Raw genomic sequence first — 19970 nt, 5'->3', positions numbered from 1 at the left:
TGGGAACTTCATTAGCTCTTTTCCAGTCCTCTGGTATTTCCCTGGTGCTCCAGGATCTCTGAAAGATATAATTCAGTGGTTCTGAAATCACGTCTGCAACTTCCTTCAGAACCTTGGGATGTAATCTAGCTGGTCCTGGTGATTTGAACTCAGCTAGGGTGCTCACTTACCATTTTCTTGCCTATTTTAACTTAATAGTTAATAGCGAAAGATGCACAATTCAAAGGAGATGTTGTGTTTAGAAATATAGACTGATTCACCAATTAATAACAAGTTGCATTTTAAACCAACATACATAATTGCAAATGGAAAGTAATCAGCGTCTTTGAAACCTTAAGTGTACAAATATACTTCTTTGAATTAAAATTAATTAATTAATAATTTAAAATAATTGCAAAAAATTGAGAGTCATGAATCATGTGTTCCAGGATAATGTCACAAGATCCAATCTGGCTTGGTAACCAGAGGTTTAGTCTTCTGAGCTTTCAGATTCGGGTTGGTGCATATCCTCAGGCAACTTCTCTCACTAAACCGCTGGTCCTGGTGACTAACCCAGATTGGATCCTACAAATTTGAGACTGCCATCTGTTTCACTGCAGACTGCATAAAAGACTAGAAGACTACAATGTTCTCTGGGGAAAAATTAGTTTTAATATATATTTGTGAATTAAGAACAGGAAAATCTTGTGCTCCCAACTTTTGTATTGCCTATGTGAGGCTCAATAAATCAGTAAACCTGAGGTATATCATTGTGTATATTCTATTGTAAACTGCTGCAGGGCAGTACTCAGCTTGAAATGTTAGATCGCTGATTTACTGTGACCAACTTGGAGACATTTCCTTATATCAGAATTATTCATTTGTTTAAGAATTTCTGGCTTTTCAAGAAAAAGTCAAGGCTAGCTGAGTAGCTTTTACTTACCTATTTTTGGGTTTAGCTAGTCTAGAAAAAAGAAGAATTAGGGGTGATATGATAGCAGTATTCCAGTATTTGAGGGATTGCCACAAAGAAGAGGAGGTCAAATTATTCTACAAAGCACAAGAGGGCAGGACAAGAAACAATGGTTGGAAACTAACCAAAGAGAGAAGCAACGTGGAATTAAGGAGAAACTTCCTAACAGTGAGGACAATTAACCAGTGGAACAGCTTGCCTTCAGAAATCGTGGGCGCTCCATCACTGGAGGTTTTTAAAAGGAGGCTAGACAGCCACTTATCTGAGGTTCTCCTGCTTGATCAGGGGGCTAGACTAGAAGACCTCCAAGGTCCTTTCTATTCTATTCAACTACTGCACCAAAACCATTTTTGTGGTATCTGAAGGGTTCTGAAGAGCTAAAAATCTTTTATTACTGCAATTGAAACATTCTATAGTTTATTTGTAAAGTGTATTTCTCTAATAATATAAGGATTTTAAAAGTTTAAAATATATGAATACGGCGCAGTTAATGCTTACTAATATTAAATATAAATATGCAGCATAATATTTAACTAAGATGGACATGTGACAGATAACTGCATTAATACATCAGTTTTGACTTCTATAATTTAATTACAAACAGAAAAGTTTTTCCTATTGTAATAAAATAATATGTTATTTTTGTGTGACAATCTATTTTGTGTACTTTGTTTCTTGGTAGATGATGATGTACCTGCAGATATGGTTGCAGAAGAATCGGGTCCTGGTGCACAAAATAGTCCATACCAACTTCGCAGAAAAACTCTTTTACCTAAAAGAACAGCTTGTCCTGCAAAGAGCAATATGGAGGTATTTTTTTTTAAAAAAAAAACTTTTTAGAATAGATAATAATCTAGTCCAGAGAGTCTTGTGAAGGGAGCATATGTAAGAATACCAATACCAATAGAAATTTGAAGAAGATGGGTTGGGTTGCTTGACTGAATCTAGTAGCTAAAAGAACTGCTTAAATGTTTTTACTTTTTTCTTCTCAGGGTGCTTCTACTTCAGCTACAGAAAACTTCGGCCATCGAGCAAAACGTGCTAGAGTATCTGGAAAATTACAGGATTTATCAGGTAATCCCTGTTGTATGAGATGGAATGCTGTGTAAAAAAATTAGTCTTCCATGTTTCCTTTGAATTTTTTAAATGGAAAGCAATTAGGATATTGATTTTAGACCTCTTTGTTTTAAGTAATCTGATTTTAATGTCAAACAAGATAGCAGTGAGGTCTATGTATAGCAAGTAGTTCTGTTTGCCATGTAGATCAGAAAGAATTTTAACTGATAGATGCAATTAATAGCACTTCTGAACCAGTGGTGGGTGCCCGGTGCCTGCTGGGAGCACCGGGTACCGTTCCGATACAGTGCTCCAGAGGGCCCACCCGCCCGAGCTCCTTACCTGTATTTGAGCTCTTCGGCGCTTACGCACACGGAGCGTACGGCAACTGTGCGATGCTCCGCTGAACAGCTGGAGTATCACGGAGGCATCGCGGAGGTAAGGACACATGCGTGCGTGCTGCGTGCATGTATGTGGGGGACGCTGGGCCCCATTGCACCATACCGGTTGTAATGCAATCCTATGAGTCGTTTTAGAAGGAAGTAGAAAAATCTCAGCCTCTAGAGATATAGTAAAGATTATAGCACTATAACCTTAAAATGTTCCAACCTCAAAACACCTGTTTTTGAGTGTTCTGAGCATGAATTGTGTTTTCTAGGGTTATGTTCCAAGCATGAGACAACTTAGTTGGTTTAAGAGGTGTCATTTTGAGGCTGTTGCAAGCACACCAGTTGAGCTGATATTCCTTGGCTTGTGATTGGCCCTGCTTGTTTCCTCAAATTTATTGTATTCCTCAAATTGCAACAAAAAACAGCAGCATGTTCTCCTAGGCGCTGCTTGGAGGGTCCAAGCATGGGTTAACTTCAGCTTGCTGCCCAAGGACTGAGTTAAAAGATTGTATAGCCATGTCTCCTGCTCCACTCAAGAGGCTCAGTTGAAAAAACTCATTTGCCCTAAAAGGATACAGTTGGGGAGCTCCAGTTTGGACAGCAAGTTGGACTCTCCAAACAGCTTAGTGTAGCCTCTTTTCTTATTTTTGTGTTTAGAGTATAGATTAGGAAGCGTTAGGTTTTATTATTTTCTCCCTTCAATTGAAAGCTTCCTTCCTATAGCCTTCTGAAGCGTGGAACAGGCAACTTGGAGCGCGGCTGCCTTCCGCGACCATTGCAGTCGAGGCACCACTGGGAAGCTCGTCAGCGGCCGCTAGTGAGCTCTGGGGGCAGGTAGGTTGGTTAGGGATCCCCCAAAAGCTGTCGGAGGACTGTTTTTTAACCTCGGAGGCTCTACTGAGCCCTCCGGATTGCCAACAGCTCCCCGGTGCGCTCCAAAGCTTGTGGCAGCCATTTTGAAAGAAAAAAAGTGGCACGCTTTATTTTTCAATCCGTTTGAATTGCCGCAGCCTGGTTCCACAGCAGACTGCCGCTGGGAGGGCTTCTTAATATTGGGATCTTGCTCTGCGGTTCCAGGCAGGTCCCCTCCCCTCCCCAGGAAGAATATTAAGAGCGGCTGCAGGGAGTTTGGCTTTTCTCTGGTCATTCTCTGCCTTATTCCAGCGCAGATCTGCAGTGCCGTGGGACTTCCAATTTTGGCGCCAAAAAATATTGCTCGCTGTTATTGATCCCTGCCGAGCCCCATTTTCTCAGGATTTGGACTGAATTAAAGGGCCTATTATCCAAAGCTATATCACATGCAGGGACTAATTACAACCAAGCTGTGATAGGGCTGGAAGTGTTCCATGGCCAGCAAGAGTGTGGCTGAAGTCAGGGATCAAACTGAACCTACCTCTAACAAGCGCAGCAGGCCCAACCCTGCTGCTAAAGGGGACAGTACAGGATGCCCTGCAAAAGGGAAACAGCCCAAAGCCAGGACGGTCTCAAAGACTGCAGAAAGATTGGCTGAGAGGAGACAGAAGGTCCTGGAGAGACAATTTCAAAAGGCAGTTAGTTGCCCAGGCGCAAACTGTTCAAGTCAGGGAACCACCACCAGCTCAGGTTCCTGCAGACATCCCCGTAGTGGATATTCCATGGGAGGGCTCTCCATCTCTGGCGGACGAAAGGGACTTTGGTTTTTCTCACAACCCTTCCAGGGCATCCCCCAGGTCTCCTGATTCCTCCCTGGAAGAGGTGGACATGGAGGAGGCCTGCTCTCTAATGGGGGAGGAGTCTCCCCCTTCTGGCCCTATTTCTGGGACCACTCCTGAGTTATCCCAAGCGTGGTTGCACGGGCGATATCACATGGGATTGCAGATGGCATCCAACAACTGGGTCTCACATTGCCCATCCAGAACAAGGTCAAAGCTAGGGTGCAGACCACTGGAGCTCACACTCAATCCACCGGAGCCTCCCCTCCTGCTTCCTCAGCTGTCAGAGAAGTTCCTGAAGAGAAGGAGGGTGGACAGGATGCCCCTGATCTGTCGGATAACGAGAATCCGGTCTCCGATGCCCCCGCCTTCTCTGGCTTATTCAAGCCTTCAATGTTTTAAGGCCATTCTGACCAAGGGTAGGGCTTCGTCCATTCAAATGGGACTCCCCGCCCAATCCGACAAGACTGCCACTAAACAGGGTAGCAAGGAAATGGTCGGATCAGGGGATCCAGGCGCAGGTCTCTTTAAGGAGACCACCCCACCTCAGGATCTGATTCCAACACCAGAGCTGTTCCTGGATATTATCCAGCGACAATGGGTCCAGCCTGGGTTGATGGCTAATCCCAGTGGGGTGGATAAAAAGCTCTACTCTATTGGGAGCGGCATGGAGGATCTCCTGAAGCTTCCTCAAGTAGATGACCCCATAGTGGCGCTAACCTCCAACTCGGTCCTCCCAGCCGACCTACTGGAGCGACTCAAAGCGGAAGACAAGAAGTTGGAGAAGGCCTGTCATAAGAACTCACATGGCCACCGTGTGGGCCATGAAGTCCTCCTCTTCCTACTTCAGCAGGGCAGCCCTATTTTAGCTCCGCAAGCTGCTAGCCAACCTCCCTGCCGGAGACACTAGATAGCACCAAGACATCAACAAAATTATTGCAGCGGTCGAATACTCGGCCAACGCTTCCCTTAATGCCACGAAATTTTCCTCTAGGGCTATGGCATCTAATGTGACCAAACACTGCCTGCTGTGGCTCTGCCACTGGCAGGCGGACATGAAGGTGAAGTGGAAGTTGGCCTCGGCCTCTTTCAAGGGTGGTAAGCTCTTTGATGAGGCCTTGGACTCAGTCTTAATTGAGTCCCAAGGACAAACGCAAAATCTTATCATCAGTCATCAAGAAACTGGACCGCAAGGGTCGTTCCTTTTTTCGTAGGCAGCCCTTTCGGAACACTGACTCCCCCTCCATATCTGGGGTATTTACCAGATCCTATCCCCAAACGCAGGACCGCTCTCAGGATAGGACATCCTTCAGGGACAAAACCAGACAACAGGGTAACCGCAGGTCCTTTCAAGGAGGGTTCTCCAACCATTCCTTTCGCAGAACCAAGTGACCGTCACCGGTTGCTTCCCATTGGGGGTCGGCTACAGCTCTACGCCGCCCAGTGGGAGGAGACCATGACGGATGCTTGGGTACTGAACACGATCTGTCACAGCCTTACTTTTGACTTCCTTTCCTTTTCTCTGCGGACCTTCATCCGCTGCCCTCTCCCGAAATCAACCCACAAGCTACAATTGATGCAGGCAGAGATCCGGCATCTACTGGACATAGCGGCCATAGAGCAGGTGCCACAGGGTCAGGAGGGCAGAGGATTTTACTTGATCCTTTTTCTTGTCCCCAAAGCCTCGGGAGGGGTGAGAGCCATACTGGACCTCAAGAAACTCAACATCCATATAGTGTACAAGCGCTTCAAGATGCAATCACTCCAGACCATCTTGGGTTGCATCAGGCAGGGCGACTTCCTGACATCAATCGACCTGAAGGAGGTGTACCTGCACGTTCCCATTCATCCAGAGTGTCGCACGTTTCTGAGGTTCCAGTTTGCAAACCAGCATTATCAATACAAGGCTCTTCCCTTCGACCTATCATCGGCCCCCAGGACGTTCACCAAACTTCTGGCTGCTGTTGCCGCACATCTCAGATCTCATCCAGTAAGAATCGTTTGTTATCTGGACGACATCCTGTTGATGTCGTCGTCCAGGGAGCGGGCGTGTTGAGATCTCAACGTCACCATCCACGCACTACAGCAACATGGTTTCTCCGTCAATCGAGAAGAGTCACTTGGAGCCTACCAACACCTGGGCACTGTGATCGACTCCAGAACTTGCAGGGTGTTCCTCACACAGGAGCGAAGGGACAGCATCACATCCCTTGTGCGTCAGATCAGGAGATCCAGGTCAGCACCTCTAGTGACTCTATCCCAGCTACTGGGGAAGTTGATCTCGTGCATCGCTGTAGTTCCTTGGGCACGGCTGCATGCACGGGATCTTCAGTGGTTCCTTCTTCCCATTCAGCGGTGCAAGGCCAGCAACTCCAAGTGGGTGGTCAGCGTTCCCCCAAAGGTGCTCCGGTCGCTCGAGTGGTGGCAATCTTCAGCACTGACGAGGGGTACCTCTTCAAGGAACCAGAGCGCCTGGTCATAATAGCAGACGCCAGCTTGTACAGCTGGGGTGTCCACCTACAGACACACGTGACGCAGGGCAGATGGTCGCAGACAGAGCTCGCCCACAACATAAACTCGCTGGAGCTCAGAGCCGCTAGACTAGCCCTGCACCACTTCCGTCGATTCATCGAGGGTTCCCATGTCCTCATGCTGATGGACATCTCCACCAAGGCCTACGTCAATCACCAGGGCGGAACTCGATCAACGGCCCTGATGTCAGAGGCGGAGGCCATAGGACGATGGGCGGAGCATGACCTCGAGTCCTTGAGAGCGGACCACATCTCGGGGGAGGACATCGTGACAACAGACTGGCTGAGCAGAACGACAATCAGCAACTCGGAATGACAACTTCATCCATCTCTGTTCTACCAGCTGACCCAGAGATTCGGTCTCCTGACAATAGACCTGTTTGCCAGTCCCGAGAACACTCATCTCCCCCGGTTCTTTTCAAGATTCCAATGCTCCGGCACAGAAGGGATGGATGCTCTTTGATGCCGCTAGTCTCCCAGACTGTTATACGCATTCCCACCCCTCCCACTGATACCTCAGGTGATCAGGAAGATCTTACAGAGGGCGCTGAAGTACTGCTAGTCGCCCCACACTGGCCAAGGAGGTCCTGGTTTGCCGACCTTGTCAGCCTGTCAGTGACCAAGCACCGGTGCATACCTCAGCAGCAGGTCTCCCTCAGCTAGGGGGCCATACCTCATCCGGACCCTCAATGGCTTCAGTTAGCCATTTGGCACTTGCGGGGGACCTCCTGAGGCAAGACAGCTTTTCTGACAAGGTCATTCAAACCATCCGGGTGTCCAGATGACCTTCCACCATGCGGATCTATGATGCTACTTGGGCTATCTTCTCCTCTTGGTGCCAGTCCCATCACATTGACGCCATAGCAGCGACGATCCCACAAATCCTAGACTTCCTACAGGAGGGGTTGGACAAGGGTCTTGCCCCTAACACCCCTTGGAGACAGACAGCAGCCCTGGCCACTATCTTGTCCAGAGACGATTCTCAACTGCTCAGCAGACACCCAAGGGTCCGCAGTTTCCTACCAACCTACACCCTCCGATGGTACACCGTTACCCAACTTGGGACTTATCGATTGTCTTACAGGCCTTAACATCGCCGCCATTCGAACCAATTCGTTCTATTAGCCTACGACATTTGTTGTTTAAAACCACCTTTCTCGTAGCCATCACCTCAGCGCACAGAATTTCAGAACTAGCCACGCTATCAGTTAGGGAGGACCTTTGTATTATACATTCGGACAGAGTCATTCTGCGATTGGATCCAGATTTTCTACCAAAAATTAACAGCTTATTCCACAGAACACAAGAGGTCATCCTCCCCGACTTCTGCCCACACTCCTGTCATCCCAGGGAGCGCATCTGGCACAAATTGAATGTGCGCCATGCTGTGCGGGTATACAAAAAGAGGACAGCCTCTTTTTGCAAGTCAAAATCGTTCTTCATATCATTCCAGCCCACCTCCATGGGCAGGAAGGTATCGTCTTCCACCATAGCATGTTGGCTACGCTCTTGCATTAAGCTGCAACAATCCATACCTGTTCCTCTTCGTACACTCCACGAGGAGTGCCGCGACTACGGCTGCTTGGGCTACTCAAGTGCCTATTGAAGAGATCTGCAGGGCGGCTACCTGGTCCTCGTCGTCACCGTTCATTCGGAATTACAGACTGGACTCCTTTGCCTCTGCAGAGGCTTCATTTGGAAGGAGGGTCTTACAGCGGGTCCTCCTGCTAACCAGGACATTCCTTCTTCCCACCCTGGGACTACATAGCTTGGGTATATCTCATGCTTGGACACTCCAAGCAGCGCCCAGAAGAATGACCGTTGGCTTACCTGAATTGTCATTATCTAGGCGCTGCAGGAGTGTCCAACCCCGCCCTGGGGTCGCCTGAGGATGCATGACTTATCACCTCTATGGCATAGACCTTTCTCCATACAGCATCCTTCTGGTTCTCATACCTTCGTTTTTTAAACTGAGCCTCTGAGGGGAGCAGGAGGTGTGGCTACACAATCTTTGAATTCAGTCCTTGGGCAGCAAGCTGACACTCCTGCAGCACCTAGAGAACGACCATTCAGGTAAGCCAACGGTCATTCCCCCTATTATTGGCTTAGACAGGATGACATTATATGGGGAAAGGAAACAGTTAAACATAGCAGACAGAAGATTTTAACAATTGCATGTTGCTAGCCTAGTTTTTATGTTACTGCTGTGGTTCTTCTGAGGAAGTTAGAGTTAATGTAGATTACTATTTTCATGAACGTTGCATGCTGCTTTATTTTACAGGTTGATAATGCAAAGATGTAAGCGTACACTAATTTACTTTGCACCGAAATATTTCCAGTGCTGTTGAATAAATGTCTAGCACAATGTTAGTTTGGCTGATGTGTATCTACACATTGTCTTTGTAGTAATGCTAATGTTGTTCATGCAGTTTATTTTATTCATTAATTCTTTTTGCTGTTCTATTCATCTCACTATCAAAGTGCCTCTCTGCAGCTTAAGTACCAGCAAGAGTCCTACCTATCATCCCCTCTTTTCAGTCAGTTGCCAATTATACCTGCAAGTAACTACAATAGCCTGGAAGAGAAACTGGGAAAAATAAAACCCATAAACCCTGCCTACAGTAAATTGAACACAGATTTTTTTTATTTTCAAAACTTTAAGCAAACCATTTAGTATAAAAGTATTAATATCAATTCTTAATATAAATATTAAGAATTTAGTTGCTCTCTTTGTAATCTCTTGACTGAGTGTTACAAAGATATTTATTTGAAGAATAATATATGTTCTTTGTTATTTAATGTGCCTTTTCTTCTTCCCATTGCAATTGTACCAGTGTGCCCTTATTTATTACCGTGTTTCCCCGAAAATGCAACAGGGTCTTATTTTCCTTTTACTTGCAAAATATGGTCTTGGGCTTATTATAGGGGAGGGCTTATTATTTTGGGGTTGCCGGGCGGCTGCTCCCTTGTGAACTGGCTCCCGAAGAGCCGGGCACAGCCTCAGGGGCGAAGCAGCCATGAGGTGACCAAGCTCATGAGCAACTGCCCGGCAACCCCCCTCTCCAGCCAGGCAAAGTGCCATTCACTGACCTATGGGGTATCACTAAGGCGCCAAGCCACGTGGCGCTCTGTCCGCTCCCCAGCTCCCACGGCTTGGCACATTAGGGATACCCGCTAGGTCAGTACATGGAGCTCTGCCCGGCTGGAGAAGGGGGTTGCACGAGCGCTTGTTCCGCCTCCAGCAGGCATGCCTCCTAGCTTCAACATGTCCGGGCCCAGCTCTCCCTGCAGCAGCCACCGCCACCGCTGCGCTACGAGCATAACATCTTATCTGGTTCCAAACTCCAAAACTTGGCTGCCGAGTCTTCCAGCAGTGGCCGCTCTAGGAATGCGCTCTATGGTTGTGGGCTGGCTCCTGGAACTCTCTGTAAGAGAGTCTTCTGGACAGAGAGTCTTCCAGCCGCCCAGCAACTCCCCCCTCCGGCCAGGCAGAACGCCACTCCCCAACCTAGCGGTATCCCGAAGGCATCAAGCAATGTGAGTGCCTTCTCTGCCCCCCCGCTCCTGCGGCTTGGCGCCTTCAGGATACCGCTATGTCGGTGAGCGGTGCTCTGCCTGGCCAAAGGGGAGGGGTTGTCCAGGGGGTTTATTTTTGGGGGTGGGCTTATATTTTTGCCCACACGAAAAATGTGGCAAAGCTTTAGTTTCAGGACAGGTTGTATTTTTGGGGAAACACGGTATTTTTATTGTATTTAAGCAGCTTGAGCAAATGAATAAAATATATAAAGCCATTTACATTAGATGAATAGGGTTTTTTAAAAGTTTTATATTTATTTATATTTTTTTACAAACATATCAATGCGTGAATAGTGTGGCACCTGGGTGTCATACAAATAAAACTAATGAATGTTTTTGAGGAGGGTATTCCATTTGGAATGAGGAATTCCTTTAGGAATTTCTGGGTATTGTATGGAAAACTTTTTATCCCCTTCTCTTCCTATATTTTCCTATCATCCAGACAGCTGAGCTCATACCAGTCTGTGAGTGCTATGTCTCTAGGAGCTCTCATCTTATACAATACTAGTAAGGCAAAAAAAGCAAAGCTGTTTTGTATATTCCTTTGTTCTTCATCAGCAAAGGTGGCTATCTACCCTGTTGTCTCAACTTTTGTAGGACAAGGGTTTGCTTACATATTGTCTGTTCCCTTTGTGTAAGAAGTCTGTTGTTGAAGTTGTTCACTGAAATAGGAGTTAAACTAGAAGCTAGTTTCTCCTATCGCAGAAAAACTGTTGAAGATCTCCACCAGCCATGGATATCTTGAGTGTTATGAATATACAGGAATGAGGAGACTGGATTTTGGAATATGAGCTTGCCTTACTTGATGGCTCCTTACTTGAAATGATGAGAGATCCAATTTTTTTGAGTGATTTCTGTTTACTATGTGCAAGTAACAGGGAGAATTTTAAAAAAATCAGAAATTCAGTGTTGTTCACTACCTATATTGATTGCTAAGCATGGTTGTTTGTTGTAATTTACTCAAAATTTATCATCATTTTTATTGTTTATAAAGGTTGATGCATACCTATGTTTTATGCTTTGATGTGCTTATGTTTTATGTTATAAGAAGCTGCTTCTTCTTATAACATATTTTCAGTCAGTTCATGAGTATAAAAAAGATACAAGATGTCCATGATCTTTCTTGATGAAAATAATCCAGACAATTCTATCCTGTTATTCACATTTTGTATTTTAATAGCAGCACCTGCAGAACAATATCTTCAAGAAAAATTACCTGATGAAGTGGTTCTGAAAATCTTTTCATACTTGCTGGAGCAAGATCTTTGTAGAGCAGCGTGTGTATGTAAACGCTTCAGTGAGCTAGCTAATGATCCAATTTTGTGGTAAGTGAACAGATAATTCTTAATTATTCTGAAATATGTTATCAAGCACCATAAGAAAAATGAATTCCTAGTTAGTTGTTATTACTTTGAATGAAAATAGATATTTTTCAAATTTTGTTTGGCACATACTTCAAACTGTCTGACTACTCTTCTTTAATGCATCCTGTCAGTCTAATTTGGCCGATCACAGAGATATTGCTATTTTTTAAATAGAAACCTATTTCTACACTCAGAATACTGGAAATGCTGTTTAAAAAATCCAGAAAAAAATTCTGAATTCTTCATAGTCGATAGGATTTTTGCTTTTTCTAATTTTGTCTTCACCATTGTAAAATTATGTTAATAATGTTCTGATTATCTCCATATCAATATATATTGAATACTAACTGTTAAGTAAACTGCTTAAATCAAATTTTATTACTAATGACTTTAGGGACATATCCGTGTAGCTTTACAGTTCTATTTAGTTTCCAAGCTTAAATATGATTGGCCAGATGCTGCCACCTGCTGAGATGTAAAGACTGTAGTTTTTGTATGATGTTTTTAAACAAATACAAAGATTTGCAAAATAGAAAAAAAATCAGCAACAGGAAAAAATAAAATAAAACAAGAAGCCATTAAAATAAAATTATATAAAAATATTTAGTGGATTTTAAATATTTAAAAGGGCAGTTCATTTATCATAAAAAACTAGATTTTAGCTAGCACCTAAAAAATAAACAAAAGCTGTAGCTCTAAACCCTAATGAATTTGAACAGAATAAATCATGAATCAGCACTAAAATGTGTTAGTTGTTCCACCTCTTCAGACATTGATTTAAGGACTATTTTGGGTAATATACAGTATATCTTTATTTGCAGAATGCATTCTTTCATATATTAATCATCATGTAGTTCTATGAATAATACTCAGAATATGATTGATCATTGATTGATCAGAAGATGTTGGATAGCCATTTGTCTGAAACGGTATAGGGTTTCCTGCCTAGGCAGGGGGTTGGACTAGAAGATCTCCAAGGTCCCTTCTAACTCTGCTAATGTATTGGATATTCTGTGTATTAATTGATACTCAGTATTGATTGATACACTCAATTTAATTTTCGATTTAGAATTCCAGGAAAACCAACACATTTTGCTTTTATATAAGAATCTTTAGTAGAAAGAGATGATTAATTTGTGAAGGAAAAAAAAGGAAGAGTTGGTGAACAATTATTTCTGTTCAACCAGATGCTTCTATAGACCCATAACCTTAATCCCTTGTTCATGTTTGCCCTTGTATTCAAAGAAATTCATATCAAAAACTCTTAATGACTATGATTTCATATAATTTTATCTATATAGTTTATATCTGTGTTCTCTTAAAATGTATTCACAATTTTCTATTCATAATGTATTTATTCAGGAAGCGATTATACATGGAAGTATTTGAATACACACGTCCAATGATGCATCCTGAACCTGGTAAATTTTATCAAATAAATCCAGAAGAATATGAACATCCAAATCCATGGAAAGAAAGCTTTCAGCAACTTGTATGTATATGTTCTTAAAGACTTCTTATTTATGTTGCATTTTTACAATGGTTGAAATGCTGAAGAACAGTCAAGGGTAACATTACTTAACATTTATTCATCTGCTTTCTTTCCCACTTCAATCAATTTATAGTTTTGAGATCTTGATTCTCTTTTACTGACATGATAGCTTTATTTCTTAAGTCCCTGCTTCAGTTCATTACATTACAATAAAATTACATTAAAATTCCTCACCTCTTATGCAGATGAAATATAATTCTTAAGATGCTATTTGGTACATTCAATATACTATACGTTGGGCTAAACTGCAATGAAAAGAATGCCTTTTATTTTGAGAAGAATGTTTTATTAAAGGTAAAGGCAAAGGTTCCCCTTGCACATATGTGCCAGTTTTTCCCGACTCTAGGAGGCAGTGCTCATCTCCCTTTCAAAGCCGAGTGCTGTCCGAAGATGTCTCTGTAGTCATATGGCCGTCATGACTAAATGCTGAAAGCACACGTTTCCTTTCCATCAAAGATGGTTCCTATTTTTCTACTTGCATTTTTACATGCTTTCAAACTGCTAGGTTGGGAGAAGCTGAGACAAGTAATGGGAGCTCACTCCATTACGCAGCACTAGGGATTCGACCCGCCACACTGCCAACCTTCTTGCTCAACAAGCTCAGCGTCTTAGCCACTGAACCAACACGTTCCATGTGCCTTCGGTGTCTAGTCATGCTGGCCACATGACCATGGAGAACATCTTTGGACAGCGCTGGCTCTTTGGCTTTGAAACGGAGATGAGCACTGCCCCCTAGAGTTGGGAACGACTAGCACATATGTGCGAGGGGAACCTTTACCTTTACTATTAGGAACGTATCAATAGAAAAACTTAAAAACGGTAGAAGGAACTGATCAAAATGTATGGGAGAATAAAGAAAATAAATGTATGTCTATATTATAGTATACAGGTAGTTTTCGTTTAGCGACCACATTTGGTTCCAGACACTGTTGTTCATCAAACTAAATAAATCCACGACTTAGGACCTTATTGCAGCTTTCTTTTGCTTTACAGACCTGCAAAGGTCGTAAATGCAAGGATTGGTCATCAAATTACTTTTTCATTACCATTCATAACTATGAACGGTCGCTAAATGAGGCAGTCTATAAAGAAGGACTACCTGTAATACTAATGAAATATAACTCTAGAATTTAAGTCAAAAGTGATTGAAAAAATGGGAAGCTTTGGTACTCAATACGCATACTTTCTATTCTCACATAATTTGTGAAATCAACAAAAGTGATACAGGTAAAGCAAATGAATAGTAATTAATATGGCTAATTCAACAAGTTGAGAATTCTTAGAAAATTCGTAGACTTCTTCCTTGTTTTTGCTGTCTTACAGCAGTGGCTGTGTGTATGTGTGTGTGTGTTTAAAGTAATGTGTGTAATGTGTAAAGTAATAATGTGTAATTGTGTGTGTGAAGCAATCAGTAACACAGCTTCGGCAATGCATAACAACAAAATGCATATTTCCCACCCCCCCACCCCCCATCCTTCATACATTAATTGAGCAGTTTTATAGCAAATTCCAGTAAGTTCACTGCCTTTTAAGAATGAAGTTCATGTATTTCGGACTAAGGGCACATGCCTGGTGTTGCCTGTTAAAGTTGGAAGCACCTTAATAAGATTCTAATTAGGTCTATTTCCTAACTCCCACCAAATTCTTTTTATATCTGTTCTTGAACGAAACAAGCCTAAAATTTAGAACTATCTACTGATAACAATTAATGATGTATTGAAATGACGTGAATTATTGCCAGGAGTTTTTCAATGAAGTATGTGTTATTAACTCTCTCTTTCTCTGGTGTAGCTCAAAAAGTACAGTTTACCATAATTTAACATTTTTTCCTCAAATTTTAGTATAAAGGAGCCCATGTAAAGCCAGGATTTGCTGAACATTTCTATAGCAACCCAGCAAGATACAAAGGAAGAGAAAACATGCTGGTACATTTTAAAATCTCCCTAATTGATTGCTAGTATACTTTTTCAATATCTATTTATCACTAAACAGTTCTTTTGTCTTCTTTTAGTATTATGACACCATTGAAGATGCATTAGGTGGTGTACAAGAAGCTCACTTCGATGGACTTATCTTTGTTCACTCGGGCATATACACAGATGAATGGATATACATTGAATCACCTATAACGATGATTGGTGCAGGTATTCAATTTGAAAAACATCTTAATATCACTTGCTTTAATTGGCTCTTGTATTTAACTTTCATGAAAGAGCCCTGGCTTTATGGTCATGTGAGAAATACCAAGACAATAAACTACAAAACAAATAAGTTATTTTTACTACACCAAGTTCCAACAGCACTCTTTATTTCATTTCATATTGTTTTGTTTTTCTTTCTGAGGAAACATTAAAAACTTGAACAAGCTCCCCTATTCTTCTCTTTCCCAATAAAGTCCACCCTAATCAGATTTCTTTCCTAGAAAGAGACCAGCATTTAAGTTGTTTACCTCCTTACTTTTAATCCAGTATTTCAAATAAACCTTACTTATTTTGCAATAGATAATTTCTCTTTTTGATGATTGTTTTATTGTTCTTCCCTTTTACTCCTGAGCTAAAGAAGAAATGATTATATATTTTGCACTTTTGATAAAACTAATTCACTTTATTTTTTGGCTCCTATATACTTGATACTGATTTTTTTTCGTTGCTAAAGCCTTTCTCCTGACCTTTTATTAAGGATCAGCTTAATAAACTTGAGTTTCCTTAACAGTGATGTCATTATAAATTTCCTAATTGTGTTAGTTTTTTTTTTTTTTACTTTTGTATTCTGCAATGGAAAGTCTACACCAGTGATGGCTAAACTTTTTTGGATCATGTGCCAAAAGCGGGGGGAGCTCAGGGGGGTGGTGCGTGGGCATGCCCACACCCATAATGCTATGTGTACGACCCCAGCACGCATGCGTGTGCAACCAGCACTCCCCCCCACGATTTTGGCAAGCTTTTTTCGCCCTCCCCACGCTCCAGAGGCTTTCTAGGAGCCTGGGGAGGGCGAAAAGTGGACCTACGGGCAACCTGGAAGTTTGGGAATGGTGACTTCTGATTTGTACGTAGGGCTGTTTTTCGCCCTCCAGAGGCTTCCCTGAAGGCTCCAGAGGGCGAAAAACGGCCTTAAAAGAAAGCCGAAGTCAGCTGGAGCTGACAGGGCAAAGCCTTGTGTGCCCTAACAAATGGCTTCACGTGCCACCTGTGGCACACGTGCCATAGGTTCGCCATCATGGCTCTATACTATACTGGAAGCTTCCACGCAGTGTTTTGCTCCATTGTTTTTCTCCATTGGCTACAATTTCATTGTCAATAAATTTTCCCTTTGTCTTTAAATATGTTACTTTAGTTTAAAGATGCTAGTTTTTTACATTAACATAGAATTGTCTTGCAACAAATCATGAGTGGTTCATGTGGTTCCCATCTTCAAAAAAGGGAAAAAAATAGATCCAGGAAACTACAGACCTTCAATACCAGGAAAGATTCTGGAAAATATAATCAAGCAACGGATTAGAGAACACCTAGAAGTAAAGTATTGCCTGAAATGGTATAGGGTTTCCTGCCTAGGCAGGGGGTTGGACTAGAAGACCTCCAAGGTCCCTTCCAACTCTACTACTGTATTGTATTGTATTGTATTAAACGAAGTAATAGCCAAAAGCCAACATGGGTTTGTCAAAAACAGATCATGCCAGACTAATCTTATTGCATTCTTTGACAAAGTGATAAAATTAGTGAACCAGAGGAATGCCGTCGATATAGTTTACTTGGAGTTCAGTAAGGCATTTGATAAGGTAGACCATAACCGACTACTAGATAAAGTAGAAGAATGTGAGTTGGACAGCATCACCACCAGATGGATTCGTAACTGGCTGACCAACCACACTCAGCGTGTAGTCCTCAATGGAACTGCATCTACATAGAGGGAAGTGTGCAGTGGAGTACCCCAAGGCTCTGTTTTAGGCCCAGTACTCTTCAACATCTTCATCAATGATTTAGGTGAGGGAATAAATGGAGAAATCATCAAATTTGCAGATGACACCAACCTGGCAGGAATAGCCAACACTCCAGAAGACAGGCTTAAGATACAGAACGATCTTGACAAACTTGAACATCGGGTACTATCTAATAAAATGAAATTCAATGGTGAAAAGAGTAAGGTTCTACATCTAGGCAAGAAAAACGAAATGCACAGGTACAGTATAGGTGGTGCCTTGCTCAATAGTAGTAACTGTGAGAGGGATCTTGGAGTCCTAGTGGACAACCATTTAAATATGAGCCAGCAGTGTGCAGCAGCTCCCAAAAAAGCCAACACACTTCTAGGCTACATAAACAGAGGGATAGAATCAAGATCACGTGAAGTGTTAATACCACTTTATAATGCCTTGGTAAGTTTTGGTCGCTACGATGTAGAATAGATGTGGAGACTCTAGAAAGAGTGCAGAGAAGAGCAACAAAGATGATTAGGGGACTGGAGACAAAAACATATGAAGAACGGTTGCAGGAACAGGGTATGTCTAGTTTAATGAAAAGAAGGACTAGGGGAGATATGATAGCAGTGTTCCAATATCTCAGGGGTTGCCACAAAGAAGAGGGAATCAATCTATTCTCCAAGGCACCTGTGTAGAACAAGAAGCAATGGGTGGAAACTAATCAAGGAGAGAAGCAACTTAGAAGAAATTTCCTGACAGTTAGAACAATTAATCAGTGGAACAGCTTGCCTCCAGAAGTTGTGAATGCCTCAACACTGGAAGTCTTTAAGAAGATATTGGATAGCCATTTGTCTGGAACGGTATAGGGCCGTGATGATGAACCTATGGCACGCGTGCCACAGGTGGCACGTGGAACCATTTCTGAGGGCACGTGAGGAATTGCCCTGTCAGCTCCAGTGCGCATCCGCCCGCTGGCCAGCAGATTTTCGATAGTTTTTTTTAAATCTCCGGAGGATTCCATGAAGCCTCCAAAGGGCGAAAAACAGCCCAATGCAAACCAGAAATGAGGAGAGAGCTGCCGGAACGGGGGAAAGACAAGCGGCAAAGAAAGAGGCTTCTTTCACTCGTGCTGGCTGCTCTGTCCCTTCCCCCCCCCCCCCCCTACTAAAAAGGATCCTGCCTGATCGCTGGAATCCAAAGGGAAATGAGAGAGCTGCTGGAACCGGGGGGAAAGACAAGTGGCAAGAAAAGAGGCTGCTTTCACTCGTGCTGGCTGCTCTGTTCCCCCCTGCCCTCCTGCTACTAAAAAGGATCCTGCCTGGTCGCTGCAATCCAAAGGGAAATGAGGAAGAGAGCTATCTGCATGAGGGAAAGACAAGCAGCAAGGAAAGAAGAAAAAGCAGCTTTTTTCCCCTCAAGGTGGCTGCTCTGTTGCCCTTTTCTCCATTTCAGCACCACTCCATGGAGCCTGCCCCACCCACCATCGGCCAGGCAGAATCCTCTGTGCTAGCACAGGGGAGGGGGAGAAACGGAACAGCCACCTTGAGGGAAAAAAGCTGCTTTTTCTTCTTTCCTTGCCGCTTGTCTTTCCCCTGTGCCAGCAGCTCCCTTCCTCATTTGTCTATTGACTGTAGTGCCCAGGATCCTCTTTAATTGAAGGGGGGAATTTAGCAACTGGACTCACACCTGCCATAGTAAAAAGGGCCCAATCTTTACACAGGAGAATGATAAGGGAAGGTTTTTTGACACAGGAGCACACTTGAGCATCCCCCCACCCCACCCCAATCTCTGCCTGTTTGTGGCAGAGCAACTTTCCCCCTCACTGGGTGTTAGCCAAGGGGAAGCAGCCAGAGCAGGGAGTGGCGAGGAAGCCTTGCACAAAAATGTGCGGTCCACACAAGTGAGGGGGGGGATTAAGTTATGTGGGTGGGCATTCGGGTTCGTGTGATAGCGTCCACGCATGTGCTTTTGGCACCTGAGGCAAAAAAGGTTCGCCATCACTGGTATAGGGTTTCCTGCCTAGGCAGGGGGTTGGACTAGAAGACCTCCAAGGTCCCTTCCAACTCTGCTATTGTATGAGTAGGTTTTGGCCACTACTTATTTTACATCTTTTTTCTGATAGTTCGTTCTTCCCCACCCCCAAACATGATAGCATTATTCCAATATCTCAGAGGTTGCCACAAAGAAGAGGGAGTCAAACTATTCTCCAAAGCACCTGAGGGTAGAACAAGAAGCAATGGGTGGAAACTAATCAAGGAGAGAAGCAATTTAGAACTGAGGAGGAATTTCCTGACAGTGAGAACAATTAATCAGTGGAACAGCTTGCCTCCAGAAGTTGTGAATGCCCCAACACTGGAAGTCTTTAAGAAGATGTCGGATAGCTATTTGTCTGAAACGGTATAGGGCTTCCTGCCTAGGCAGGGGGTTGGACTAGAAGACCTCCAAGGTCCCTTCCAACTCTACTATTGTATTATTGTATTATTATTGTATAAACAGATAGGACACAAAAAGAAATTAGAAGTAATTTAAGATCCTAAGCAAGTCAGGGTTTTGCTAAAATGTAGTGGCATATAAAAATAAGCAATGGTTTCCTTTTGGGACATGCTACCATTGTTCTAAACAGAAAACAAATTACATTATGATGTTGTATTAAATGCCAAAAATAGAGGAGTGCAGTGGCTTACATGGGCTGTGAGGCTGGGTTGACTAAAAGCAATGGTGAGGTGAGCTCTCATCATTCACTCAAGGTCCTACTAACCTCACAGTTTGAAAACAAGTTATCACAATTATATAGATACATACCACTTCAGTGGGTGCATTAATGGGGACATGAAAGAAATACCTAATCGGGTATCCCCCAGGCAACAGTGATGTCACTGGCTAGTCCTTTCAACCCAGAAGTGCTTTAGAATGCTTCTGACACAAACATGACATGCCAAAAAGAAA

At 43.3% G+C, this 19970-nt stretch overlaps 1 protein-coding gene across 3 annotated transcripts in view; it reads left to right on the top strand.

Moving 5' to 3' along the window:
* The window catches only part of FBXO11 (F-box protein 11), an 88837-nt gene that overhangs the window by 50895 nt on the left and 17972 nt on the right, over positions 1 to 19970 (top strand). For 2 of the 3 annotated variants that reach the window (XM_081942351.1, XM_081942353.1), the window contains exons 2-7: positions 1635 to 1762; positions 1945 to 2026; positions 11376 to 11520; positions 12922 to 13051; positions 14953 to 15036; positions 15123 to 15255. In XM_081942351.1, coding sequence (XP_081798477.1) covers positions 1635 to 1762; positions 1945 to 2026; positions 11376 to 11520; positions 12922 to 13051; positions 14953 to 15036; positions 15123 to 15255 — 702 coding nt within the window. The remainder of the gene's footprint in view (positions 1 to 1634; positions 1763 to 1944; positions 2027 to 11375; positions 11521 to 12921; positions 13052 to 14952; positions 15037 to 15122; positions 15256 to 19970) is intronic. The other variant, XM_081942352.1, reaches the window with a different exon arrangement.

This window comes from Natrix helvetica, assembly GCF_964273705.1.
Source record: "Natrix helvetica genome assembly, chromosome: 2".
In the NCBI taxonomy this organism is placed as follows: Eukaryota; Metazoa; Chordata; class Lepidosauria; order Squamata; family Natricidae; genus Natrix; species Natrix helvetica.
This window is presented reverse-complemented; position numbering and strand designations above follow the sequence as displayed.